This window comes from Mus musculus, chromosome 13 (genome assembly GCF_000001635.26).
Source record: "Mus musculus strain C57BL/6J chromosome 13, GRCm38.p6 C57BL/6J".
Taxonomy (NCBI): Eukaryota; Metazoa; Chordata; class Mammalia; order Rodentia; family Muridae; genus Mus; species Mus musculus.
In genome coordinates, this window is record NC_000079.6 from 23,466,930 (window position 1) to 23,494,926 (window position 27,997).

Genomic DNA, 27,997 nt, shown 5'->3' on the forward strand with positions numbered 1-27,997 from the left:
AAAAAAAAAAAAGAATGCACTTGGCATTTGGTAGAAGGTCCATCTAGCATTCATGAAGCCCTGAGTTAGATCCCAGCACTGCTTAAAATCAGGCATAGTGGCTCCTCTAAGCTACTTGTGACTTTGCTAGGCACTATACATGGTATCCTTCGATAGCTCAGTTGGTAGAGCGGAGGACTGTAGGAGTATTCGACCTGGAAATCCTTAGGTCGCTGGTTCGAATCCGGCTCGAAGGAGGTCTGTTTTTGTAACTCAGATAGATCGATCTACCATGTCTGTTTGTTTTACTAGCCTGTAGCAAACAGTAAGGGCAAGATAAACTTTTTTTTTTTAAACGCACAGTAAAACAGACATGCTAACACATGCTTCTATTCCTAGCATTCGGGAGGCAGAGGTAGGAAGAGTTTGAGGCCAGCCTGATCTACAGATCAAGTTCCTGGACAACTAGAGCAATGCAGTGAGAGCCTGCCTGGGAAAAAAAAAAAAAAAGGAAGAAACAAGAAAGAAAAGGAGGAAGAGGAGGAGGGAGGAAGAAGAAGAAAATAGAAAAAAGATATGCATTTTTATTTGTAGCTCTTTGTTTCTAACTATGATAACTACCCGATATGCTGTTTGATCCAGTTCCATGAATAAAGCCATTGACTCAAAGGGCATAAATATATATGTTATCAGTGACCTTCCCTACAATATTAAAAAGATCATAGCATCCTAAAGAGTGTCCTTCAGGCCTGCAAGCAACAAGAGGTATTATCTTACATGCTTATATGAAAATTAGTGAAATTTAGTATCATCATTATCACCTTTGTGGTGTAACAAGGCTGGGCATTTCTCTTGGATTAGCTGACCACTCGGTAAAATCTAGACTGGAGTCCTCCAGACCAGTCGCTGTCTATTTTGAGGTCTGGTCTTCTTTCTGTGTGGACTTTTTAAAAATTAAAGTTAATAATTGTATTATATTTGAAGTCTGAGGAGATGGCTTAGAAGTTAAGAGCGCTGGCTGCTTTTGCAGAGGGCCCGGGCTCAGCTCCCAGCTCCCACATGGTCCGTAATTAAAATTCCAGGGGCCTCCCAGGTATCCACACACACATGACAGACTAACATGCATCCACATAAATGAAAAATAAATTAAAAACAAATTTTAAAGTAAGTGCTTTATATTTTTGACAACATTTCTTCTCAATTTTATTTAATTTTTAAAAATTACTATGATTAAGAACAAAGCTAGCTACTCTCGTTGGCCTGATTGGCTGCTAGGTTGTGTGCTGTTCCCAAGCACAAATCTGATTTTATTACTTCTTTGCTTAATATTTTCTGCATGCTGAGGACTGGCATGAGGACTGAGAATGTAACAATCCCTGTGTATCTGAATGCTATCCAGAAATGCCACACTCATCTCCTTCATACCTACAGGAAATGCATATTATCAAGATAGCAGTTTCAGAACTTTACTCCGAACTCTTGCCTCATCAGTTGTGGGCAATTTGTATTTTAAAATGACGTATACAATACATTTAAATGTTCCATCCTAGCTTATTTGAGTGAAGAACAAAAATATTAACAGTTGGGTTGAAGAGATGTTTCAGCAGTTAAGAACATGGACTGCTCTTGTAGAGAACCTATGTCAAGTGGTTCATGGCCACCTGGGATGCCAGCTCCCAGGGGTCCGACACTCTTTGGACTGCTGGAGCATTTGCCCTTGTGTGCACAAACCCACAATTGAGCACACACACAGACACACAAATGAAAAATAAGAAAAATAAGGCCGTGGTGGTGCACCCCTTTAATCCCAGCACTTGGGAGGCAGAGGCAGGCGGATTTCTGAGTTCAAGGCCAGCCTGGTCTACAGAGTGAGTTCCAGGACAGCCAGGGATACACAGAGAAACCCTATCTCGAAAAACCAAATACTGCTACTAATACTAACACTACTAATAATAAATCTTTAAATATATTACTGATTACTGAATAATTAAGATGGGCTTTTGTCATCACTTGGGACTTGGAACCACACTGACGTCAGAACCCTTAGGCTCTAGGAAGACATGTAATTAAGATGACTATTTGTAACAGACAGGAGGCTGATGCAGGAGCATTGCTCTGAGTTTGTGTGTGTGTGTGTTGGGGGTGGGGGGAGGGTTCCTGGCCTACAAAACAAGACACAGACCAGCTAGGCTACACAGGGACACTGTGTCTCAAAATAAAAACAGGAGAAAGACAGCTGGAAGGGAGGGAGGGACAAGCACTGTGGTAGTCCTGGGCATGTTCAACCTGTGACCCACAGCCGCATGTAACACATCTCTCCAGGGTGACTCTGAATGAGACTCAACACAGACTCATTCACAGATCATGTTGTGTTTGTTTTTTTTTTTTTCTTTTCCTTCCTCCAATGTGTTCTTTGTAGATGACAAAGATGTTTCCATGGTAACAGATTGAAGAAAAGGAAAAGCCTTTCTCTTTCCTCTTCCTGCACTGTCCCACTAGCAGGCCAAACTCGGAATTGGTGTGGTTACTCAAAGCACCTCCTCCAGATAATGGTGCTCATCGTCTCTCCCAGAACATTCTGCCCCGTCTTGTCTGCATGGTTAATTCCCCTCCCTCTCTCAAAAGTCACCTGAGGGTGGTAACTTCCATAGCTTCTTTCAAAAGCAAACAAGTATAACTGTACTTTTGTAGGAGGGTGGAGAACTGTATCTTATTGCCCAGGGTGGCACCAAGAACACTATACAGCTGAAGATATCACTGCAATTATCCTCCTGCCTCCACCTCCCAAGGCTGGGATTATAGGTAGGTGAAGCCAAGATGGCTGCTCATTACTTTTTTTTTTTTTAATTTTATTTGTTTATTTATTTTGAGGCAAGGTACCCCAGGCTTGCCTGAAACTTACTATATAGTCTAGAATGGTCTTGAAGCCATGGTGATCCTCCTGCCTCAGTCTCTTGAATACTGAAATTAATGTCATGAGCCACTGTGGTAGTCTATGTAAAACTGCTTTATCTGTTACTTGTCTACACGTTTCTGAACACAATAACTCATTTATGCTTTTATTTCTCTATATAACCATTTATATTTTGGATGCATTTTACTCTCTGTCTCTCTCTGTCTCTGTCTCTGTCTCTGTCTCTCTGTGTGTGTGTGTGTGTGTGTGTGTGTGTGTGTGTGTGTGTCTTATTCTTGATCAGAATCCTCAGGTGATGAGGCAGCTGTCAGCTTTGCAACAATTCTGGCCAAATGAGCCAAGAGGAAGTGCCGCAGTGGGTAAGGGTCATGCCAGTTCCAGTCCCATGCTCTTAGCTGGTTTGCTGTTGGACTTCATGGTCAGCTGCTTTTCAAGGGGATCACACACAGTTAACATGCACCTATGATGTTCTGACAGTACAATTCTGAAATTATGCCCTTATTTACCAACCCATTCATAGGTAGGTAGTATGATGGAATTTGTGTATTTGAAGAGGGCATGGAAAGGAAGCCACAGGAGATGGTCTGGAGAAGAAGATGAAAGGGTTGCCAGCAGATGTAACAGGAGCCAATAAACTGAGGTTCGCTTCAGCAAGGTAGACAGAGAATTCAGGGAAAGGATTAAACTCGAGGCCTTCCCTGAGCTCTGCCCCTGCAGCCTCTGTGTTACCTCTGATTATTGCTCATTCTGGTTCTTTCATCGTCCTGTGGCTTTACTGTACACCTGGCCAAAGCGGGGCTGCCTTTCCGTCTGGATGACAGGCTGTGGGCTGGTGTGAATAATGTTGGATTCTGACATCTCAGCAGCAGCCTATATGTCTGTTATTAGGCTGAGTATGGTGGTGTACACTCGTGACCCAGCACCAGGGTCATGGAAGCAGCAGTTCATGGGTATTTAGGGCTTTCAGTCAGTCTGGGGTACACAGGTCCTGCCTCATTTTAAAACTGGCCTGCTCTCACCCATTTTCCTCTTACCACCTCTGTCACTCGGTGATGTCTCCATTTGTCTTCACCAAAACCAGACCTTAACACAATGATGTGGATGGCAGTAATTTACTGGGGAATGACCTCAGGAAGCACAGTGAGGAAGTGAAGAAGGGAACCGGGAAGAATTAACAAAGGCGCACGCCTTTAATCCCAGCACTCAGGAGGCAGAGGCAGGCAGATTTCTGAGTTCAAGGCCAGCCTGGTCTACAGAGTGAGTTCCAGGACAGCCAGGGCTATACATACAGGGTGTCTCGGGGGAAAAAAAAACAAAGAATTAACAAAGGGCAAGTTTACTAGGCTGCTGCTGTGAGGTCAGCTTTGCTCACTATGTTACTCTGGCTGGGTCTTGAGCTCCTCCAGCTGCCTCTGCTAATCCTCCCTCCCTTACTGTCAGAGAACTGCAGTGCCTCCTAGTATGCTAGGGTGGGAGAAATGGGTCAGCTAATGTAATTGACTTCCAAGAGACAGTTTGTGCCCTAAGCTTCAAAACGACAATTACCCTCTTTCCTCTCCATCCTTTTCTCCAAATTTCTGTTTTTAATCTTTATTTTTCTTTTTAATTATCATGCATCCTGAGGCTGAGAGATTGTGGGAGACTCCCTATGGAGCCAGTGGCCCACACTCCATTAAAGCTGAGACTCCCTATGAAGTCAGTGGCCCATACTCCATTATGTGTGCCAGTTCTGTGGTAAGAGTGAGACTTATAAAGGCTTATTGTTTGTAGAACAATGGAGACAAGGAGGACTCAGACTCTTCCAAGCCCCTTTCTGAGTATTTCTGGAAAGTGAGCAAGACTAAAATCAATTATCAGGTGACTTTAGTATGTGGAAATCAGTTGAATGGGTTTAAGATGAGTTTCTGGGAATGTGTACATAAAACTCACAATGAAACAGCCTCCTGTGAATTGCAGAAAAATTATCATAGTGCATCAAGCTCTATGTTTCAGCTTCTCTTCTTAGAAAGCTGGAGGAAGTTCCTCTTGGCTTCGGATGTCAAGGGAGTACTGTAGCTGAGAACGCAAAGTGAGGAGCCAGTTTGGGGTGGGTGCTGCAAATCCTGGGAGACTGGTAGAGCCTGTGGTTATGTGAAGCTGGCCAAGGTCTACCAGTTGCTGGCTAGGGTTTGTCAGTGTCTGTGGGGCCAGATTGGAGACATAACTCCACATTGTTACCTACAGCAGCCAGAGAAAGGTTTTGTTATTGTTTGTTTTCAGATAAGATGGGATTCTTGGTTTCACTACAGCAAAGAATTTCAAGATGAGCTGGTGTGAAGGGGAAGGGAGATTTTTAAGGAAGAGATGGTAACATAGATTATTTTATTACATTTGATTTTTATTGATTGATTGATTTCTGTGCGTTGAGGGGGGGGTGAGGAACACATGCATGTAGAGGCTAGAGAACAGCTTTCAGAAATCAGTTCTCCCCTTCATATGGGTCCCAGGAACTGAACTTGAAGTGGTCCATCTGGATGGTGAGTGTCTTTCCCTGCTGAGCTTTTAGTATAGACTTAAGCACAGGAGATAATAGAAAAGGAGGCACCCAGGGAAAGGAAAAGACACACCCAAGTGTGAATGTGGGGATCTTAAAGAAAGAGTGTGTGTTACCAGTAGCCATGTATATGATTTTAGTGGCTCTCAAGTCATATCTCAAAGAGTTGCTAAGAAATGTTTCTTTCTTCCCTCCCTCCCTCTCTCTCCCTCTTCCCTCCCCCTCTCATAAATAAAGTTATAGTGGCCCCTGTGGTGTCTTGGATAGGATTTCTAGCTAACAAGGTAAAAACCATGGGCCACAGTGTTTGGAGAAGGGACCCAGGACATGTCCATTAATGTAAATGTGTATCTTAGGAGATTCTTAGAAAAATTGTAGAATTGTAATTGGGAAAAGCCATAAATGCTGAGGTCTAAGCATGATATAGGCTATTTTTATCATTTTAACTTGAAATTTCTTTATATAAAGGAAATGTGGTCTCTGTGTAGACTTCTTTTGCAGCCGGTGTTAACCATGCTGGAATTCATGACTCTCAACAGGCAAGAGTAAACTTAACCAGACTCTGTGGTGAAGGGCCTACTGCCTTTCCTTGGGCAGTGGAAGGAGTGGGATGTCTTTTCTTTTTCGGTTTTTTTTTTTTTTTTTTTTGGCTAAGATCCTGGAGGCTGTAACCTGTGCTGTAGATACCATCTAAGCTGCTAAACCAACAATTTACTGAGAGATGCTGGTGTGTGTGTTGGAAGAAGCTTTTTCATATGAGAGCCCACTGGGGCTGTGAGGGTAGCTCAGTTCTGGAAATCAAGACATCTAGAGGAACAGGACCTGGTGGGCAGTAGGTCCTCACCCCTTAAGGATCATCAGGTTGCTTGCACAGAACCTTACAGTCAGCTTCTGTGAGAGTTTAGTGCCACCTCCAGTCAAGTTGAGATTAAAGATGGTTTTTAATTTGCAATGAAAGTTTACAAATTGTTTTTTGTTTTTTTGTTTGTTTTTTGTTTTCAAAAAAGGTAATAAACTGAAAATATCTGTTAATAAAGGTCTTAAAACAAAACCTTAGTTTTGAGGCTAGTACCTCAAGGCCCTGGGTTCAAGCCCCAGCATGGCAATGAATGAACATGCTTCACCTTTCTCTTCTGGCACAAACCTGGTTATATTTAGTGTTTGCTTCAAGGGTAAATTTTCAAATGTTCTTATCTCATAAACTTTTGTACTCTTAAAAATTGCTAGCACTGAGCCATAGCACGGGTACTTGTTTACGGTATACAGAAAGCTCCAGGATCAAAGGCTGAGCCATGCCACAATTAGAAAAAGGTTTTTTTACAGTTCACAATTTCAAGGCTTACAAATATCCAGTAACGTTATCATTAGCTTATCATTCTACAGAACCCATCTTTACGAAAGGCCTCACAAATTTATCTTTGTAAATTCCCATTCTTGGGCACGGAAGCTTTCTTTGGCTGTGACCAATTCCACAACATGGCATTAAGTTTCCCCAAAACTCTGCAGATGGTTGATGGTAGAGCTTGAGATGTAAGGGTTGATCTGGGCCCAGCTGGTCATCCACCTTAGCAGAAGAATGGTAGTGGAGCTATAGGTGTCCATGGAAGGGTGCAGGTAGAGAAATCAAGGGCTTTCTGCAGGAAATAGTATAAAATGATGGAAGAGAGATCTTTCTCTTAGATTCTCAGATGTTATACTAGGTGCAGCAGAAATGGTCCCCATGTACTATCTCTCCATGAGACTCTGTCCCGGTATAGGTGAGAAAGTCACAGATCACCACACATATAAAGCCAACTTGAGTTCTTTATTTCTGGAAAGCCAACACCCCATAAATACTCTTGATGCTGAAACTCAGGCATATAGGGTATGAAAGACAAAAACCTCACAATCTCATCAATAACAGATGAGGAACATAGTAACCATGCAACATCTCTGTTGGAAGAGCACAGTTGCATTAAATACTAAATCTCAATAAGGGGTTTCTCCTTTGATCATTCACCAAAGACACATAACCTTTACCTGTGCTGAGTAGATGTTGATGCATATCTTCTCAGGAAGCCATGCCACACAACAGCACTTCGGATAGTCCCTCATCTCGGAACCTGTACACTGCTGTGCTTACTTCACACAGGACCACAGTCTAGAACCTGTACCCAGGACTTCTGTGTTTAATGCGTCTCTATCACATGCTCCCCCAGAACTTAATCACTGAGGGGTATGAACTGGTGGTGTAACCTCATAAGTTTCATAGACCCAACGAAGCAGGATTCAAATCAAACCCAACTCTTCTTCCGAGCTCTGGACGTTTGCGATCTCACATATTTGTATTCCCTTTCTACTTTGTAATTTCTGAGATAAGATGCTCAAGGGAAGGGCAATCTCTCTAACAGGACAGTTAATCTACCTACCCAAAAAAGTGGACCTACCATCCATAAGTAATCTCACTTTTTGTGACTTGCCTTTTCTTTGCTTTGCCATTTCTCTGTTTCTTGTCCTGTACTGTTTCCAAGCAAAATATATTCCCATAAGCCCCAGGAATGCTGGCAGTAACATGTCAATCCAGATTGAGGCAGATGGTGCTATAACAACCCAGAAGAAGTGTGTTTGTTAGTATCTTTAGAGAAGTCAGTAGCTTAGGGCCCTCAGGGACTGGGTTGATGATGGTGGACCACTCACGATGTACACCTTGTCTTGCTCCAACCAAGCCTCCTTTTTGTCAGGGACTGTGGCACTTTGGGCTACCTCTATAGTATACTAGCTTTTGGCCAGTGACCCCCTCCACTGACACATTTCTTCTTTAATAAAACAAAAAGGGATGAACTGTGGCAATGCAGTGTGATAAAGTCTCTCACATTCTAAGAGACTGGAACTTTTGCTGGACCTTGCAGCCAGAGTTAATATTACACCTTGAAATCACTTAAGACTGCTCATCTTCTGTGTACTCAGTCTGCTTGTTTAACTTGCCTTTAAGAGAACAAAATAACCAGTCTTACTTATAGTTCCCAGTAATCAACTCTTACAACAAAATGTAATGCATGGCTGCAATCTTTACGATCTGCTTCTCCATGGCCTTGACCCAGAGTAATGCTTGTGTGTGTGTGTTCTGAATATCATTTGCTGGAAACAACAAAAATAGAGATTGACAGCAATCTCTCAGAACAAATAAATATTGCCTGATAAACAATGGTGTTTGTAATAGTGTTTTTTAAAAAAAATCTGGCCAATTGAAGTCAGTTGGAGTCAGTGACTTTTATCCCTTGTGACACTCTGCTAAAAATTTCCATAAAGTATCCCTCATTTCTTCCCCCTTGTAATGATTTCTGTGTGTGTGAGAGAGAGAGGAGGGGGAAGGACTGGGAGAGGGAGAGGGGGAGGGAGAGGGAGAATGAGAACAAAGCCCTTTGCTGAGGAGAGACACATTCTGACAGATACACTCACTTTCCCTCCTCTTTCTGGCTGACCGCCTGCCCCATGGCCACCCACTAGGCAGGTCCTTCACCCCAGGACTCCAACCCAGCTGTCATTCTCTCACTCACCTCCTGCCACCCATTTATAACTCATAGCTTGGACAAGGAAAGTATCAGGCCATCCGGCAGCCCTCCAACCCAAGCCTCTCCAGAGCCAGAACAGCCAGACTCTGGCTGAGACTCAGCACACACACACACACACACACACACACACACACACACACACACACACACAAAACCTAACCAGAACACCAGTGTATCTGTTCTGAGAACTCAAGCACAGTGAAAGTTGTTAAACTTTAGTTTAAAAATGTAGGTCTGTGATATTTATTTTGTAACAAGGCATTGTCCTTCTCTAGTGTACACTGTAATCCCCTAGATTCTGTATGTCCTCTGATAGCCCAACAAAATTTTTTTAAAAGGCAGATATGATAATCTTTTGGTAAACCATTCATTAGATTTTTCAACAACTTAGATAATTCTTAATATTTAATATTCTTTTAAGAAAATATATTTTACTTTAGAAATTGTATTAGTCAGCATTCCCTAACAGAATTTACAGGGTGACTGTCTCTCAATCCAGTTAATTCAACAATGGCAGGCTATGAACTGAAAGTCCAAGAATTGAGTAGTTGCTCAGTCCATAAGGCTGGATGCCTCCGCTGGTCTTCAATATGTGCTGGAATCCCAAAGAAAAAGGGTCCAATGCCAGTGAGGGAATGGATGTGCTAGCAAGGTGAGGGTAAGCAGGCAGGGAGCAAGAGCTTCCTTCTATGTCTTTATACAGACTTCCATCAGGAGGTATGGCCCAGATTAAAGGTAGGTGTGTGTGTGTGTGTGTGTGTGTGTGTGTGTGTGTGTGTGTTTTCCTACCTCAACCTCTAGATCAAACATATGTGTCTTTCTTCCTCAAAGGTATGGACTAGAAATAGATTCACCTACTTCTAACCAAGTAAACAAATCTCTCTTTACATTTCTAGATTATAGATCATTCCAGATGTAGTCAAGTTGACAACCAACAATAACCATCACAGAAGCAACTCCCCACCCCCAAGACAGAGTTTCTTGGTATAGCTTTGCCTAGTTTAGAACTCACTCTGTAGACCAGGCTGGCTTTGTACTTAGAGATCTGACTGCCTCTGCCTCCCAAATGCTAGAATTAAAGACATGGGCCACCACTGCCTGGGTCAGAAACAAGTTTTTAAATAAGACAGACACTGTTCATATGAAACTATAGTTAGCTTATTATTAGTTTAATATATATTAATATGTATAGTTGTTTTTCTGTTCTAAAGTTCAAATGTCATATGCAGCAACAGACATTAGTTAGGCATGATAGTATAAACCTATAATCCCCACACTGAAGAGATAGAGTGAAGCCAGGCGTAGTGTAACACACCTTTAATCCCAGCACTCAGGAGGCAGAGGCAGATCTCTGTGAATTCAAAATCAGCTTATCAGCCAGAAATACACAGTGAAACCATGTCTTGAAAAGCAATAACAAAAAGATGGGGAGAGAAAGTCAAGAGCAGTGCTAGCCAGTGAGAGCATGACTCAAAACAAATCTCAACAGTTACTAACCCAAGAACACAGAACTTAATCTTCTGTATATATCACAAGCTCATAAACTGGACATGGTTGTGCTTGTCTTTAATCCCAGAACTCTGGAGGTGGAGGCTGGCCTGGTCTACATAGTGAGACCTATCTTGAAGGGGGAAGGGCTTGGGGGAAAGGAAGACATCCTGAGCCTAAGGAACTTGAACTGCTACCTACTCTAGTAAATCCGATTCATGTGGACCTGGCTGCTCAGCATGGACCGCAAGCCTCAAGCCATTCTTACTGAGCACAGACATGGAACTCAGAAGTGTTTATTGTAGGGACGTCTGAGCCAGCTTACATCCAGTTCATCACTATGATTGTTTCCTCTCATGTGTAGGTCTACAGATATACACTCCAGACACACTATGTGATATTTAAATCTTTGGCTTTGGATATCAATGGACCATTAGCTCCTACCTATCCACAGCTGTCACATAGGGCTTACCCCAGAGCTCTTCAGTCCATTTCCTCCATCTTCGGCCTCAATTCATCTTTATCTGTCTCCTTCCTCTGTAGTTCTCACTTCTTACATCCTGATCCACCCTGTTGCTCTTGCCTGATATCCACTGTGACCAGAGCAGCATGTTGAAACTCCAAGTTTTCTGCCCTTCTCACACTTTCTTCTCAGGAGAGAGCTGTATTACAGCAATAGTCCCCTAAGACTGGCTCTACCTAGGCCCATAGTTAGAAGAAATGATGTAGTAATCTGAGGACTGGGCCTGAAGTATGTGTGAAGGTGGCAGCTGGAAGATGCTCCATGTGATCTGAAGGACATGGGGTCTAGTCTCCAACAGATGGTACTGTGTAGAGAGCTATGGCTTCCTTACAAGGCTCTGAGAAATTGGTCTTGTCTTATATAGGAATAAGCCACCCTCAGGTATTGTAACTCCCTGTGCCCCTGTGAATGCTGGACAGATGAACAGGGGACTGTCATCAGAACCAAGCCTAAAGAAGGGTCTCAGGGGCCCAGTGAAAGTCACAGGAGGACATGTGTAAATGTGTGATCTGTCTCTCATGTTGTAGAAAGAAATATCTCCACCCTCACAGTCCAGGAAGACAGCTATACGGTGAAGACGCTCTTTCAGAGGTATGATCTTTTCTGGGGAGGACAGGGCTCGATACTGGCTTCCAAACATCTCCAGGGTCCAGAAGCCATTCTGAGGAACCAACAGGGCCTCCCCTTTCCTTTCCACGCTGTCTCTACAAACACCAATGGCCCACACCATTACATTTTCCACCTCCACCTCCCAGTAATGCTTCCCTGAGGAGAAGCTTTCCCTGCCCAGGACACATGGACGGCAGTCAAATCTCTCAGGGTTGTCAGGCACACTCTGCCTCGAAGAGCCTCGTATTACACTTCTCTGGTCATCTGACAGGAAGAGCTCAGGATGAGCTGTATCTGGGTCCAGGACCACGTCAGCTGTAGGAAAAAAAACTCTCAGGATTAGTGCTGAGATCTGTTTCCAGGAGATGCACAACCTCTCTTCCCCAGCCCCCAGCCCCCCACCCAGGTCCTGGGAGCTGATGTGGGAGTCTTCTGTGTGGTGGCCTTTTCAAAGAAGGATTTTTTTTTCCCAAGGAAGCTCATGATGATGCTCATTTGTCTCCTAGGGACAGGAACATTATCTTCTAGAGAAAAGACTGGGGCTCAAAAATCCCCAGAAAGTTTAGCACATGAACTCCCCATTTCAGCATTTTCAGATCTGCCCCAGTGTTCACCATGATATAAGGTCTTTGGAATTCCCTTAGCAGAAACTATCCAATTTGGCTTTGACCAACAAGAGAGGATGAATTTCTCACTCTCCCTAATGATGAGTCAATTAGGAAATGAATCTGAGTCTCACTATGTAGTGTCCTGGCTAGAACAGGATCACCTCACTGGCCTCTACATTCTTTCAACCAGATGACAACTGTTATAAATGACAGGTAAGGGTACCCAGAAAGAATGAGGAAGGAGAATGAACGAACGTTTCTCAAAGCCAAGAGTGTGTAGCAAACACAAGAGGAGAAAACTTCCAGTCAGGTTTGAAGCCACTGTGGATGTATGAAGTTCAAGCCATCTACACTATGGCTTGCCTAATCAGTCTGCTTTGCTTATTATGTTAGAATAGTACCTTCCTTCCTCCAAGTTGGTATGTCTGATTGTGACAATGTGTGATTGGGTGTCAAGTTAGACTGTGACAATATTGAATTTCCTCTTAAGGAGGAACAGTTCTTGTGCCAAGGCATCTGGTGAAGCCTGTATTCTTGTTGATGAAACATTAAAAAAATAAATAAATGAAAAAATAAATAATGCTCAAGAAGAAAAGGCATCTATGCTCTGGGCTCTCCCACTCACCTGACTCGCTGAGTGTTAGTGGTCTCCTGGGGGCAGGAAAACATTTTTGGACACCTAGTTATTATATCCCTGGTCAGCCCCAGGAAACACATTGCTTTTTTGCCACAAGGATCCAAATGTACATTCAGACCACCTTCCAAGTAATAAATACCCAAGACAGAACTGTCTTCTTTCAAACTGACTCAGGATCCAAGAGCAAGAAATACTCTTGGCTGTCCTGGAACTCACTTTGTAGACCAGGCTGGCCTCAAACTCAGAAATCTGCCTGCCTCTGCCTCCCAAGTGCTGGGATTAAAGGCGTGCACCACCATGCCCGGCAAGAAATACTCTTGGGAGAGCTATTCTGTATGCTAGACCTCTGCTACTCATGAATTACCTTCTTCTGGAAAAAAGAAAAAGGAAGGAAGGGAGGGAGGGAGGGAGGGAGGGAGGGAGGAAGGAAGGAAGGAAGGAAGGAAGGAAGGAAGGAAGGAAGGAAGGAAGGAAGGACCCATGAGAAGTATACTGTGGGGCTGATAGAAAGTTGTGGGGCTTCCCTGACCAAGCTGGAGTCCAGCATTGGTGGGTCATGGCCAATGAAGCATTCTCAACCCGATGCTTCCCGACTCCAGGACCCTTGAGTCTTTTGTTCATGTCTTCCCTTAGTGAGGAAATCTCAGTGTATAAGAGATTGATGCCAGAGGCACTCACCAGCATGTAAGAGGGTTCGTCTCCATCCTACAAGTGAGAGAGGTGAATGTCATGAGGTCATGCCTAAGCCAGCAGAACACAAACTGCAGAGAGTAGTTCAGGGAAGGTTAAACTTACGCAGTTCCTCTTGAAGTTGCCCTGAAAAGGAAGCAAAGAACTGTACTCAGTAGGCAGCAGAGAGAATTTAGATTTGTCTTAAGCAAAAGAGGGCTGGCTCTTGCTATAGCACTAAACCCTTAATTCCCACCTGAGAGAATTAATCTCAGTTGTGATATTGACAGGATTTAGAATCACTGTGGAAACAAATCTAGGTTTGTCTGTGAGAGATGTTCAGGGTTAGTTAATCAATTTGATCACGGTGGCTCAGAAGGTAAGGGAGTTTCCTACAAAGCCTGAGTTCACTCTCTAAGACCCACAAAGGAAAGAACCAATTACCACAAACTGTCCTCTGATTTCTACATGCAGGAAATGGTGTGGCACCCTCCTCCAAATAAATAAGTTAATAAATGTAATTTTAAAATGTTTAGGGTCTGAAGAGATGGCTTGGGGTTAAGAGCATTAGCTGCTTTTGCATAAGACACAGGTTCTATTTCCAGCACCTACATGGTGGCTTACAAACATCTGTAATTCCAGTACCAGGCTATCGAATGCCCCTTTCAGACCTCTGTGGGTACCAGGCACCCGTACATTTAGGTAAAACATTCATAAACATAAATGTAATTTTTTTTATTTAGTTAGTATGTATATGTGTGTTTATGTGTACATGTGACAATTTAAAGGTGTGCAGGTCAGAGGACAACTTGTAGGAGATGGTTCTCGTCTTCTACCATGTGGGTTCTGGGTATTAAATTCTGGGATGTCAGGCTTGGTAGCAAGTGTCTTTACATCTTGTTAACCCCTGTCATATAACTTTATCACGACAATGAAAAAGGTGACTAATACAATACCCATTCCTGAGAATTGTCAGACACCAGGTGAGTGAACGGAGTTTGCTATTGTTCAGTCATTCAGTCCTGCTTGGAACCAATGATTCAATGTTGGCAGATTGACTCAAACGATCCAAAGGCTTAATTTGTTAGGATCTGAGAGTTCTGAGCACTTCTGCTGCACCTATGTGTCCTCTATCTAGTTCAGAGGGTGGTGGTCTTTCTTTTCTTTTCCTCCTCTTGTTTCATTTTTTTTTTCAGATGTGATCTTATGTAGGTTAGGCTGGTTTTTGAACTCACTGTGTAGCTTTGGCTGGCCTTAAACTGAAACATGGTGAACTCTCCTACTCTACTCTTTTACCTTCTGAGTTCTTTCTGATTCCCCTAGTTCCTTACGTGCAGCTTCCTTCTCTTCATATTCGGCTTCTTTTTCAGCTGACAGAATAGATTTCTTCCTGCGGTGTTTCTTGACAAGGCAGATGCTTCCAGATGTGAGGAGAATCAGCATTACTACAGGCAGAGTGACAGCCACAGCCACCATCCACAGAGGAAGGCTGGGCACGAAGGATTCTGGAACGTGAGGCAGAGAAGGGCTGTGTCGTGAGAGATAAAACGCTAGGGCTGAGAACATTCCTTGGGGGAAGTTTACCCAAAGAGCTTTCTCGGGTCCCAAATCTGGGGTCTCTCCCTCAGGAACAAGGATTGGAGAGAAATGATGGCTTTTTACTGGCTGACCTCTGACTGCTTTGGCTGGGGCTCAGGAGATTAAAACTACAGAATCACTCAGGGCTGCTATGGATGAATCCCATGGATGCATGCCACGGATGAAACAATGAAAGTAGGCTACTAAACCTCTACAGGCACCACCTTGCACAGGTCCCCAGCATTCTGGTCCAGATTCTTGCAATGCCTTCCTCTTTGCTCTGCTCTTGCAGCATGCAGTCTCTTCTCAACAGAAGTATAGGGATCCAGTTCATTACACATCAAACCCATTCCATGTACTGGGTGTGGTAGTACATAGCATACACTCAGCACTGGGGAGGCAGATTACCACAAGTTCAAGTCTAGTCAAGTTTAAGTAGAGAGAGAGCTGTCTATTCTCCTGTCCTGTCCTCCCAAGTGTGGGGAGCTACCGGTATAAACCAACATAGCCACTATTCCTTGCTATTGATTTTCTTGTTGCAAGGGATAGAGCCTCAGTTCAGCTCCAGCCTCCAGATCAGCAGAGCCAAAGATCCTTCCCCAGACCATCCTCTTGTCTCCCATCACTACTTCAGACATCAACCTATTTGCTGAGGAGCCAATCATTTCAGGATGCATCTCCAGAGGGCAGGGGAACTAACCTGGAATGAGAATCACACTTTCCACCTCCTGGCTGAGCAGAGTGTTATTGACAGAGCAGGTCATGTTCCTCACAGAGCAGTCCCTGATGATTATAGTCATGGTGACTGTGAAGAGGCCTTCTCTGTCAGCTGTATACTCCTCCTCCAGGGCAGGTACAACTTCATCATAGGGGTCTCTCCACACAGCTCGGGGCTCTGGGTACCACCCTTCAGATGTGCACTCTAGCAAGATGCTCCCATCCTCAAGTGTCTTCATTTTAATAAGTGGCTCAGAGCCAAGGCCTGGGAGGAAAGACCAGGGCTCAGCTAAAAGAGTGGCTGGTTGGGTTCTAGTACTGGGGAGACAGAAACAGGAGGATCTCTATGAGTTTGAGGCCAGCCTAGCCTACATGCAGGGTTTCAGGACAACCATATATATAGTAAGACCCTATCTCAAAATACAAACAAACAAACAAAAAGAGTGGCTGGGCTAGGGATGTAGCTCAGTAGTAGAGTACTTGTCTGGCATAAGAAAGGACTTAGTTTTGATCCACAGCATCATAGAACAAGCAATAGTATTTCAGTGAGCATGTCTTAAGAAATCTGCTCTTAATGGTAGAAGCCAAGAAAAGGGAAGTACAAACTGGCTGGACCTAGAGACACTGAATATGCAAACTCCTGCAGCCTCCGCTCTGTGGCAGTGAAAAGATGGCGGGAGGAAGAAGCAGGAAGGAGGAAAGAGATGATGGGTAGGAAAAAAGGCCTTGATGTTAGAGAAGGGACCACTGTTCCAACTGAGCTGGAGGCTCTTCAAGAGCAAAGGATTCATCACATTCTCCACTGTGCTCTGCTTTAGGGCTCATCACAGCCTAGATATCTACCTTGTCTCCTTAAAAGGCTTGTTGTGTCACTGTTTTTGACAGAGACTCTAATTGTCTCACTTTTAAGTAGGCATGTTCAGTCCAACCAAAAAAGGTCAACTCAGAACTTCACTTTGTGCTCTGTGCAAAAGCATCTCAGTTGCTTTAGCCTTGTGACATTCTAGAGTAATACAAGAATTTGTTAGGATGCCACAATCTTAATGAAGCTTTCTTTCTTTAAGACACTGTCCTTTCTATCTTTCAGGGTTCCCCATCTCTCATGGCCAAACAGAGGGAAGGCAATGGCTCCCAGCTGTGCACTAAACACAAGGGCTGCCACCACAGAGCTGAATCTTGACAGTCAGAGGTGTTTACCTCCTGGGGACTCACTCGAGTTGGTAATCTATAGTGCTCTCCCAAATTCACCTATTAGGGAGATATGAATACACCTGATGTAGTCAAAACAGTGTCACCATTCAATGTATGTCATTAAAAGGCTATCCTAGAAGCCTTCAGCTGAAGAGAACACTAGGCATGACAAACTTTTAGATGTGTGGTTGTGGGACATTTCTGTTGCTTTAGGCATGCCCCACAAACGTTTATTGACGAGTTCTTTTGTTAAGCTTACTCAATATATTATACCAAAGAAAGGAGAATAAATCATTCAATAAACTGAAGTCCCACGCTTTGTGCTCTATTTTATTTTTTGTTGTTTGTTTGTTTGTTTGAGATAGGACCTCACTATATAGTTCAGGTTGGCCTCAAACTCACAGAAATCCTTCTGCCTCATCCTTTGGGTGCTGAGATTTCAGCATATGCTACCACATGGGGCTATTCAACTTGATTTTTCTGTTTGTTTCTGAGACAGAATCTCAGGTAGCTCACGCTAGCCTCCAACTGGCTATGTAGTTGAGGATGACATTGAACTCCTGATCCTCTTGCTTCCATGTCCCAAGTGCTGGAGTGGGAGCATAGCTATGTGCCATGATGTGGAGATCTTCAATTTGACTTTGCCCAGGAAACAAAGCCATAGACGCCCAGCCTCACTCAGAAAACTTGATGTGGAATAAGATTCAAAATAACGTGGCCGGCCAGACCTATATTTGAGAGATCCTGTCTCAAACAACAACAAAAACAACAACTCCCAAACAATCCAACAAAAACAAACAAACAAAATCCCCACAAGACTTGGCAATCTGAACAAAATAATTTTATAAAACATTCCATTGGGTTGAGAGACAACAGACTTAAGGATGAAATCACCTAGCCAATCGATCCAACAAACAAACTATGAATGAATGAATGAATGAATGAAGAGCTGAGAGATGGCTCAGTGGTTAAGAGCACAGACTGCTCTTCCAAAGGTCTTGGGTTCAATTTCTAGCAACCACATGGTGGCTCACAAACATCTGTAATGGGATCTGATGCCCTCTTCTGGTGTCTCTGATGTCTCTTCTGGTGTCACTCACACACATAAAATAAATACATCTTTAAAAAATCAAGCAAAGGGTGCTGGGAAGATACAGCACTTGCTGTAGTGCTTTGGATGCTTAGATGCTCAGCAGATATCCAGAAGCTTAGGTGGTCTCATGTCTAAAACCCCAGCCCTGAGGCAGGGGATGAGGAGACGACAAGAAGATCCTGGTGGCTACTTGGCCAGCCAGGAGAGCAGAGCAGAGAGATCAAAGTTCATCAAGAGACCCTGTCTCAAAAACTAAGTTGGAAAGTGACTGAGAAAGACACCTTTGGCTACTACTAGCATACACACATAAGAACACACACACCATCTAGTTATACATTTTATAACAGTCTAATTCAGAGCAGGGCAAGTCAGTGCACCATGCTTACAGGGGAAGAGTTGGGGTTCCCGGAAACCACAAGCACCACTAACCAATCCTGAACTTCTACTGTGAAAAGGATCAGGTTACAAGCGTCAGGAAACCTTCCTCCCTAAGAAATCATGGCTCCCTTCCCGCATGCCCAGCTTAATTGCCAGTTCTATCATGAAGCTTTGTAAAATGCTCCGGGTAGTACTCTTACTCTGTTCCTCTACGGGGCCACCAGTCTTAGTATATAATTCTGCTGCTCTACTTAATATTGACATTATCTGTTTACGTGTCAATTGCTTTCTTTACAATTATTACAAGGAGAAATGGGGAAAAGGGCAAGGCAAGGTTAGCTGAGGATGGTGAAGTTTGTGATACAGTTTGATATCCCAGTACTTGGTAAGGAGGAAGGAAGATCAGAAGTTCAAGGTCACTGTCAGCAACAAAGTGAGTTTAAGCCTGGTCTGAACTATAAGACTAATATTAACCAGTGAAATGCCTGTTGTGGTTTGGGGAGGTAATGCTTGTTTATCTTAAGTACCCCTGCACACTTCTAACAATGCCTGTCACTCAAGAAGCAATGGCCACAGCTTAGCAGAGCTCATTCAGGTGAACTCTCGAAGCAACCCTCCCTATGTAAAGGAGATTACAGGCAAGAAATGTGCTAGTCTGTGATGAGAGACATTCCCCCCCCCCAAAAAAAAATCACACTGGGAAAAGTCAACAAAGGTAAACAGTGACTTACTTGCCACCATAAGCTTCATGGTTGCCTGGTCATAGGACCTGCCTTCCTGGAAGTAACAGCAGTAGATGCCATTGTCATAGGCTGTGACATTGTGGATAATGAGCGCAACTCTTCCCTTGCTGATGTCTGTGCGCATGAAGGTGGTTCTTCCTCGGTATGCCACCATCTGCTCCTCTGGTCTCTCTTGATGGCCTCTGTACACCAGCACTGCAGGGAAGAAACGCCACCGGAACCACCGCACCTCCATCTCTTCGGCATTTCTCTCTGGTGACAGGTGGCAGTGTAGTGTGGTATTCTCTCCTACCATGGCCAGGATGGGCTCAGCTGGTCCTATGACAGTAAACTGGGCTATTTGACAAAGGGGGACAATCAGACAGGAACTATAGCTGTTTCACTTAACTCATGAGGTTTGTTTTTGTTGTTTGTTTTGATTCTGTAGTTCCCAAGAGTGAAATTTTTAGTGACAGTTTTATGTCACAATGTCATACACCACTCAAGCTATAGTCTGGACATTGTCCTGGTTAGTTTTAACTGTTAGTTCCACTTGACATAACCTAGAATTATCTCCTAAGAGAATCCAAATTGAGAAACTGCTTAAGTCACTGGCCTGTGGGCATCTTTGTGGGAGATTGTCTTAGTTGTTAATTGCAACAATGTTAAGGCCACCCACACCATTCCCTAGGCAGGGGGTCCTGACCTACTTGAGAGTCTGTTAGAAGCCAACAAGCAGTATCTTCCATGGCGTATTCTACACTTCTTTGGCAATAAAGTTAGTTCCTTGGTTGGAGGTAACGCTGTGTGGGATAGCAAGCAGTCCTGCCTTCAAATTCCTATCTTGACTTCCCGCAGTGATGGACTGTGGCTTGCATTTGTACCTAATTAAACACTTCCCTTTCCTACGTTGCTTTTTGAGAGCGTATTTATCACAGCAACAGAAATGAAAGGCCACAGGGGCTTCCTAGTAGGCTGGTAGCTGTGGTTGGTGGGCAGCATTTCTGGGAACAATCCCCCAAATATTTCAGGAACAAAACACTACCCATGCGTGTGGTGCACACCCACGATCCCGACACTGAGGAGATGGAGGCTGGAAGATCAGCTCTTCAAAGTTATCTTCAGCTTTATAGCAAGTTCAAGCCCAGCCATGAACAAAAACAAAATAGTCACCCTGAGCATAAAGTATAGATCCAATGCTCAGAGAGACTTGTTCTTCAGTACAATGCCTGAGTGTGGCACAGACCCAGGATTCCAACCACAGCCTGTGCATGCTAGGCAAGCACTCTACCGAGTGAGCCACATTCCTAGCCCCCTTGTTTTGTTTCCTGAGATAGCATCTTATTATGTACCCCTGGCAGACCTTGAATTCCTGGCAGTCTTGTCTCAGCCTCTTAAGTTTATAGGTGTGTACCTCCACACCTGGCAAGGCATTTATATTAATATTTGATTATGTGGTGTTAAACAAAATATATCATTCAAATCTACGTCATCTATTTTTAACTCCTTTGAATGTTGCCACTTGGACATTTACAGATCTCCTTTGATGCTCTAGCTATATTTCTGTAGGACAAAATTGGGATAAATCCAGTGTCCTCATTCAGAAAGATGAGCCAACACAGCTGCAGTCCCTATTCCTGTCTCTGTCTATCAGGAGAACTGTGGCCATTGCTTTCTGAAAAACTGAGAGGAGCAAGAAGCCTACAACTGTACCTGAGACCAGCACAAACAGGCTGAGGACCAAGAAGAAGAGAAGGGAGGCTATCGGGCAAGAACGCAGGGAAGTTGTAGGCTCCATAGGTCTTCAGGACAGAGTCACCTAGGTCACGTGTGGACAGAAAACCTAGAAGTACAGAGGATAAATCACCCACGGTTCTCATGTACATGACACCTTTTTGTCCCTATGCTGGTCTCATGAGCACTCAGACTTCTGCCTTAGATGGACTCTTGCCCTATGGAACTGGTTATACCTTAATAGTTGGATTCACCAAACATTCTATTAAACAAACAACATAAGCACCAGGCAGGCAGTTTTCTGTTGTCTTAGGCTCAGTTGTCTTTCCAGAGTCCAGTTTCTTCAGCTGTCATTTGATATTCCTCCCCCTCCCTCCTCCTCTTTCTTTCTTCTTGGGCTTTCCTCCTCCTCCTCCTCCCCCACTCCCTCCTCTTCCTCCTCCTTCCCTTGTTCTCTCTCTCCAGCCCCTTCCCTCTTCCTCAACCTCCGGGTCTTTCTCCTACTTCTCTACCCAGTTCTTCCTCCTCTTTCCTCCTTCCCTCGTCCCAAGCCTTCTTTCCTTCCTCCTCCCCTCCCCCCTCGCCTTCCCTGTACTCCCTCCTCCTGGTGAACCTCAGGTAAAACTAGGTAGGTGAGACTACCCCCCCCCCCCCAGGTATTCTTTCCAGAGTCAAAGATCTGGCTTTTCCCTCCCAGCAGCCTGTGTTGTGACACCCTACCCCCACCCCCTATTCCTACAGCCCCTGCTAGGACTCAGAGCGCTCCCCATCCCCTCCCCTACCTTCTAGAATTAACTGCGTTTTCTTTTCTTCTCTGACCCTCAAATGCTGATTATCTTGCCTTTTCTCTACTCTCCAACTTGTCGCTGAGCACAGTCGCCACCAGAGAACAAACTGCTACAGTAGAGAGGAAAGAATTTTCTGTTCTCCATTACTTGCAAAGTGCTGGGACTCGCGACAGCAGACCTCGGAGGACCCATTCCGCGTGCAAGTCTCACAATTTCCACTAAGCAGTTCAGAGCCCGGGATTGGCCTGCCTTAAGTCATCAGCCAATAGTATTCCTATGTCTAGCAGTCACTTGTTACTAGGTAGCATACACAGAAACAATCCTTTCTCCCTCCTGTCTTCCTTTCCCTTGTGCCCCTTTCTTCCCTTCCCTCTTATTGCTTCCCTTTCATGCGCTCCTTTCTTCCCTTCTTCTTCCCACTTGAGAGGTCCTAGAGTTGGGCTTGGTGTCCAGAGGCCTCATCCCTGTGTGTTGAAGTGTGTGTGAAGAAGGGAGTAAGGGAGCCAGATGCAATCCGGGTGTGCTGACTCACACCTTTAATCCCAGCACTCAAACTCTTGGATTAACTCTTTTGGGACAGGGTCTTACTAGCCATGGCTGATGTCAAACTCACAGGCCTGTCTCTACCTCTGCATGCTGGAATTAAAGGCATGGAATTAAAGTCACGCCTAGCTTGATTAACTCTTAAGGGAGTAGACAGTGCTAAGACTTTGTTCTTTAGTTTTAAAAAGTCTCCCATGGGCTGGAGCTATACTCAGTGGTTAAAACTACTTAGTGCTTTTCCAGAGGCCAGTTCAAGGCCAGCCTGGTCTACAGAGTGAGTTCCAGGACTGCCAGGGCTACACAGAGAAACTCTATCTCAAAATCCGAAAAAGGAAAAGGTGTTGGTGGAGAGCAAGACTCAGACTGAGCAGTAGAAATGGGTTACACTTGCTATGATCTCAGTAACGACCTCACTCCCTTCAGACCATGTATTGGTCTGCTGTCTCAATTCTGTTTCTTCTCCCTTGGAGTAGACTACCCTTGGCTGGTTTTTCAGCAGTCTGTCACGATCTATGAGGATTCTTTTGATTGTCTTCAGAGACCTAAGAGTCATCAAGAGGCAAAACTCTTTTCAGTTAGAAGCAGCCAGATCAAGTTGATGCCTATTTCCTAAATGGTTGTAAGGTATCTAGTGTGGTCACAGCAAGCTTAGAGGTCACTGAATCTCCCTGTCTCATAAACAACAGCTCTTAAAAACAGGAATTAAAACAGGACTTTGATGACTGTTTTTTAAAAAGGGCATTTGAATGGTGTCTCTGGCCCTTGTTGAACCTGACATTTTGAACTTCTAGAAGGATCATGTATGTTTGAGCAGAGGCTTTCTTTTTAAATGATCTTATTTTATGTATTTTATATGTGTGAGTATGTGCCACATGTGTGAGGTTGTCTTGGCGGGGGGGGGGGGGGGGCAGAAAAGGACATGAAATCCCCTGCAACTCAGTTGCACTCAATGCTGTGGGTGCTGGGAGTAAAACCCCCGGGCCTCTGGAAAAGCACTAAGTAGTTTTAACCACTGAGTATAGCTCCAGCCCATGGGAGACTTTTTAAAACTAAAGAACAAAGTCTTAGCACTGTCTACTCCCTTAAGAGTTAATCAAGCTAGGCGTGACTTTAATTCCATGCCTTTAATTCCAGCATGCAGAGGTAGAGACAGGCCTGTGAGTTTGACATCAGCCATGGCTAGTAAGACCCTGTCCCAAAAGAGCTAATCCAAGAATGCCTGGCTATCATCTGGACAGGAAAACCTGCCTCAGGAAAGCTGTCTGTTGAGGAGACTTTAAGAAATAGTATAAAAGCTGCTTTAAAAAGTAAATTGGTATAAAGGCCATCTCTTCATTCCTGAGAGTATTTTCTTCCATAATGGTCTGTCTGCTATCATCTCCCCAGTACTCCTACTTAACCTTTTATAAACTCCATTTTTCTTCTACATTATACTTCCTATATACATCTGAATTCTTTTGGAGAAATCACAAAGCTCAGGGGAGCTAGAAAGTATGCAGAGTGAGTCCCTAGCAACAGAGAGACAGCTCACTAGAAGAGTACGTGCCTAGTGTCTCTGAGTCTATTGCTTTAATCTCCAGTATTGCAACAAAAACTTCCATATATTTGGCTGGCAAGATGACTCATTAAGGTTTCTGTCGCTAAGCCTGATAACCTGAGTTAGAACTCTGACCCATGAGAACTAACACAAGCAAGTTGTCTTTTGACTTCCCCTGAAAACATGTTTCCAATATGCTTATTATTGTCTTAAGTCTATTTAATGAGTCATAGCTTTTGATTCCTCACTAGAAATAAAAGATCTCAGATGTAGTGTAGAATATACATTTCAAAGTTGGGAAGTAGGCCAATGGGCATATCTGTGGGAAGTTATCTTGTTTGTGTTAATTGAAGTGAGAAGGCCCACCCACTGTGGGTGGCACCATTTCATATACAGAGGCTCTGAGACTATAAATAAGAGTGCAGAAAGTGATTTGAGTAGTGACGTTAATGCATTCTTTGCTCTGTATCTCTAATTATAGATATGATATGACCTGCTCCCTGAAGCCCCTGCTGCTATGACTTCTCTGTGCTGAACTATGAACTAAGACAAACCCTTAAGTTGCTTTTGTAAGGCATTTTATCATAGAGACAGAAAATAAACTAAGATAAAAGTTAAAGGTAAATAAGAATGATATTCTTCCCTGCTTTCTTCTTTCCATCTCCAGACAATGATTTGCCACCCTGTCTTTCAGACAATCCTTATCCCTGAAATACACAAATGTGGAAGAGATAAGCAACTTGCTTCAGGGCTTGTCTGATAAGGGTTGGGACTTAAGAATCTGCAGGCTGGGTATCTGAAAACAAAGACCCAGAAAAACTAGACCAGTCTGGCCTCAAATTCACAAAGATCTGCCTGCCTCTGCCTCACCAGTGATGGGATTAAAGGCTGTGCAATTCATAAGGTTTTAGCGTTTACATTTTCTACCAACACAAAAGTAAATAGACGTTTACTGATTTGCCTGTTAATTAGTTAAATTTAGCCGTTTTCTAATATGCTACAGCGTGTTGTGTGTTATAAATTGATTAGATGTTTACTTGTCAATTAAAAAAGAATAAATATGGGGGGAGGGTATGGGGGACTTTTGGGATAGCATTGGAAATGTAATTGAGGAAAATACGTAGTAAAAAATATTAAAAAAAAAGAATAAATATATTGTCTTAGTTAGGGTTTCTATTTACTATGATGAAAAAACATGACCAAAGTAACTTGGGGCAGGAAAGAGTTTATTTAGGTTTCACTTATACATCTGTAATTTCGATAATGTTATGAATCGTAATGTAAATATCGGATATGCAGGTTGTCTGATATGTGACCGACGAGAAAAGGTCCCCAAAGGGGTCTCAGACGGCAGGCCGAGAACCTCTTGCTTAAAGCAAGAAAAAGGCAGAAATGCCAAGATTAACATATGAAAGAAGCCCATTTGCCTTGAACCGGCGGGATGTCCTTCCTTAACTGGGCTTTATCTTGCGTACAGAACTCTTGAAAGCGAAATGCAAATGAGAGGGGCGGGCACCATAGGTCCTTTAAAGGACTCTGCTCTGCGAGCCTGCATGTTTTTGATCTTTCCTCTGCTTACTACTCCGTTTTCACTTGAGGAGTATTTTTCTTTTCTTAATAAACTGTCTCTATTTCTGTTTCTAACCACGTGTCTCCTGGCTCAGCACTATTGAGACTCTTTCCCTACATCCTTCTTTAGTGTCTCAGACCTCCATAGAGAGATGCTTCCTCATTTCTTCTCCAGACGGATGCTGGATCCTTCAGTTTTGCCTACCCTGTTGTTTTTCTCTAAAGAGCTAATAAAATGAGAGTATTCTTCTCATTCAAAAATTATTTTATTAATGGGACGAAGGCACAGAAAGAGAACCTGTTTCCCTAGTAACATCAGTGCTCTCAGATGGGTCTCTTTTATACGGTCCTGGGCCTAGTTCATGACTCAATCCAACTCAACCCAAAGAAGAAAATTCCTTAGTCATTTGCATGTCAACCTGATCTAGACATTTCCTCATCGACACTCCACTGATCATTCTAGAGTATATCAAGTTAACAGTTGGAACAGACCATCACAGCGTCTTTATCGACAGTCCTAGGTTACTTTTTCCTTTCAATCACTTCCACCATTCTGCTTTTCCCATCTCTCCTTCCTCATCCTCATTCTTTCACCACATCTAACACAGCTCCTTCCTTCTCTCCTGCTTCCCTCTCACTTATTTCCCTCCCTCTTGTTGCCACCCTCTTCCTCCTATTTATTTCTTTCCCTCCTTGTTCCCTAGGATGCTCCCCACCCTCTTCTCATTCTCCTTACCCTCCTCCCTCCACCTCTTCTGTCTCTTTGTTCAAAAAGTGTGTCTGGGAAAAGAGTGGTTCCCACCACTCAACCCACACAATGCCAAATAGGAACCCCAAAGGATTTGTTGTCATTAGGAATCTCATAGCAGAGTAGAATCCTATGAATTGTTTAAATTCCATAAGGAAAAACTCAGGAGTGAAACTACATACACTAATTTGGTCTTAGTCTCCATCCTGTTTAACACTGATCTTTATCAAAGGACATTGGCTTAGTCACCTCAGGACTTTCCCTCAGAACAGTTTGGGATACATGGAATTTGGGTTTTTATCTTGTTTTGTCTTGTTGAGACAGGATTGCTTTACACAGTCCCAACTGTCCTGGTACTCACTATTGTAGACCAGGCTCACCTCAAACTCAGAGAAATCTGCCAAGATCTGACTCCCTCTATCTCCCAAGTACTGGGAATAAAGGCACGTACCACCACAACACCATACCCAGTCCGTCACAAGTTTTATGTGGCTCAATAAATGTAATTTTAAAAGAGTGAGTTGCTGATATGTGGAGCAGACCAGGAGAACAAACAGTACACTGAAGTATTGTTCCATAAAGCAAGGAGACTTGGGCCAGGGTGGCTGCAGGAGTAGCTATGAAGATACATTTAACAAGGCTTGTTTGTGCAGAATTCTGTGGGCCTCTACTTTTTTATCTTTGATGATAAGAATGAGAACAGCTCTCAACAGGAAATTTCATTGGTTTACAAAAAGAAGTACATTCATAGCCAAGCTTTTTGCTTGCTGCTTTGCAAATGCCTTTAATTCAAACTGCCAGACCTCGGCAGACAGCAGAGACCCCAGGCAGCAGTTCAAGCTGGAAGAAGCCAGAGTCTCCTGCCCTGCTGATCTGAAATCAGAGTTCTGGAGATGATACCAGGACACAGCAGGTAGATGTGTCTCTAAGACATCTTTCTCTAGCCTGGGATCTGGAGCCTTATTTTTGTAAGGAGTTAGATATTAAATATTTTCTACTGTTGTATGGTGTGGTCGCAGATGAAGCTGGATTTGGCTGTGGCAACAAAATTTAATTTTACAGGCTGGGGAGACAGTTCAGTTGGTAAAGTGCTTGCCATGCAAGCATTAGGACCTGATCGTTTGATCCTTAGAACCCACATCAAAAAGCCAAGCTCTGTGACACATGCTTGCAATTCCAACTCTGGGGAGATGGAGAAATGGGGCTCCCTGGAGCTCCCTGGAGCTCACTAGTCAGCCACCTGAGCTTACCTAATGAGCTCCATGCAATGACAGATTCTGCCCCACAATAAGGTGGACAGTGATTGAGGAATAACACCTGAGATTGTGCTCGACATCTACACACACACACACACACACACTACACAGACACATACCACTATACACACACACTACACAATACACTATACACACTACAACACACTACACACACACACACATATACACACACACACACATACCACACACACATACTATGCACATACACACACACAAATACACACACGCACACACATACACACACAAAACCCCATATATATGAACTATACAATTTCATGTAATTTGTCATGGAACAGTATTATTATAATTCATGGCAAGCTTTTTGAAATATAAAATAGCTATGGGTGCTGCAAAAATAAGAGGCTATGTGCAGCTTTTCCACAGCATGCTTCTGTTTGATCAAGCAGCTTTGGACATCTGAAACCTTTCTGGAAACAATGTAAAATTTGCACATAAACACATACTATTTTTTTTTCCCAAACAAAGGTAGTCTTTGCTAGTCTATGTGGTGGTTCACATATAATACTATAATACTAGCACTTGGGAGGCAGGAGCAGGGGGATTGCTGCAAGTTGGAACTCAAGGCCAGCTTAGACTAGAGTGTGAGATTT

The 27,997-nt window shown here is 43.5% G+C and overlaps 1 protein-coding gene and 1 non-coding gene across 7 annotated transcripts; one reads left to right on the forward strand and one right to left on the reverse strand.

Annotated features, from left to right (window-relative positions):
• Positions 1 to 146: 146 nt before the first annotated feature.
• On the forward strand, positions 147 to 236 carry n-TYgta8. The gene is given in 2 exon segments: positions 147 to 183; positions 201 to 236. It is a non-coding gene; the product is annotated as a tRNA-Tyr (tRNA).
• Positions 237 to 10,119: 9,883 nt separating this feature from the next.
• On the reverse strand, positions 10,120 to 21,929 carry Btn2a2 (butyrophilin, subfamily 2, member A2). 6 transcript variants are annotated; one of them, XM_006516664.1, is made up of 8 exons: positions 21,860 to 21,929; positions 20,904 to 21,033; positions 19,200 to 19,547; positions 15,790 to 16,071; positions 14,843 to 15,016; positions 13,638 to 13,658; positions 13,521 to 13,547; positions 10,120 to 11,912 (listed from the first exon to the last, which is right to left on the reverse strand). In XM_006516664.1, the coding sequence occupies exons 2-8, from the start codon at positions 20,986 to 20,988 to the stop codon at positions 11,305 to 11,307; spliced, it is 1,545 nt and encodes a 514-aa protein (XP_006516727.1). In that variant the 5' UTR covers positions 20,989 to 21,033; positions 21,860 to 21,929; the 3' UTR covers positions 10,120 to 11,304. The 6 variants fall into 6 exon arrangements, 5 of the variants coding, with proteins under 5 accessions (XP_006516727.1, NP_001276544.1, NP_787952.2 ...); NM_001289615.1 differs by having other exon boundaries at positions 10,134 to 11,912; positions 21,766 to 21,928; NM_175938.3 differs by having other exon boundaries at positions 10,134 to 11,912; positions 21,707 to 21,928.
• Positions 21,930 to 27,997: the final 6,068 nt, after the last annotated feature.

Bases quoted from the DNA above. Each gene is read 5' to 3' on its own strand.
- Btn2a2 (XM_006516664.1), bottom strand. From the start codon at position 20,988: ATGGAGCCTACAACTTCCCTGCGTTCTTGCCCGATAGCCTCCCTTCTC. The intron at 13,659-14,842 runs GTAAGGAACTAG...CTTCCTTTTCAG, and splicing joins TGAAGAGAAGGAAGCTGCAC to GGCAACTTCAAGAGGAACTG. The intron at 11,913-13,520 runs GTGAGTGCCTCT...TTTTTCCTACAG, and splicing joins ACGAACCCTCTTACATGCTG to CTGACGTGGTCCTGGACCCA.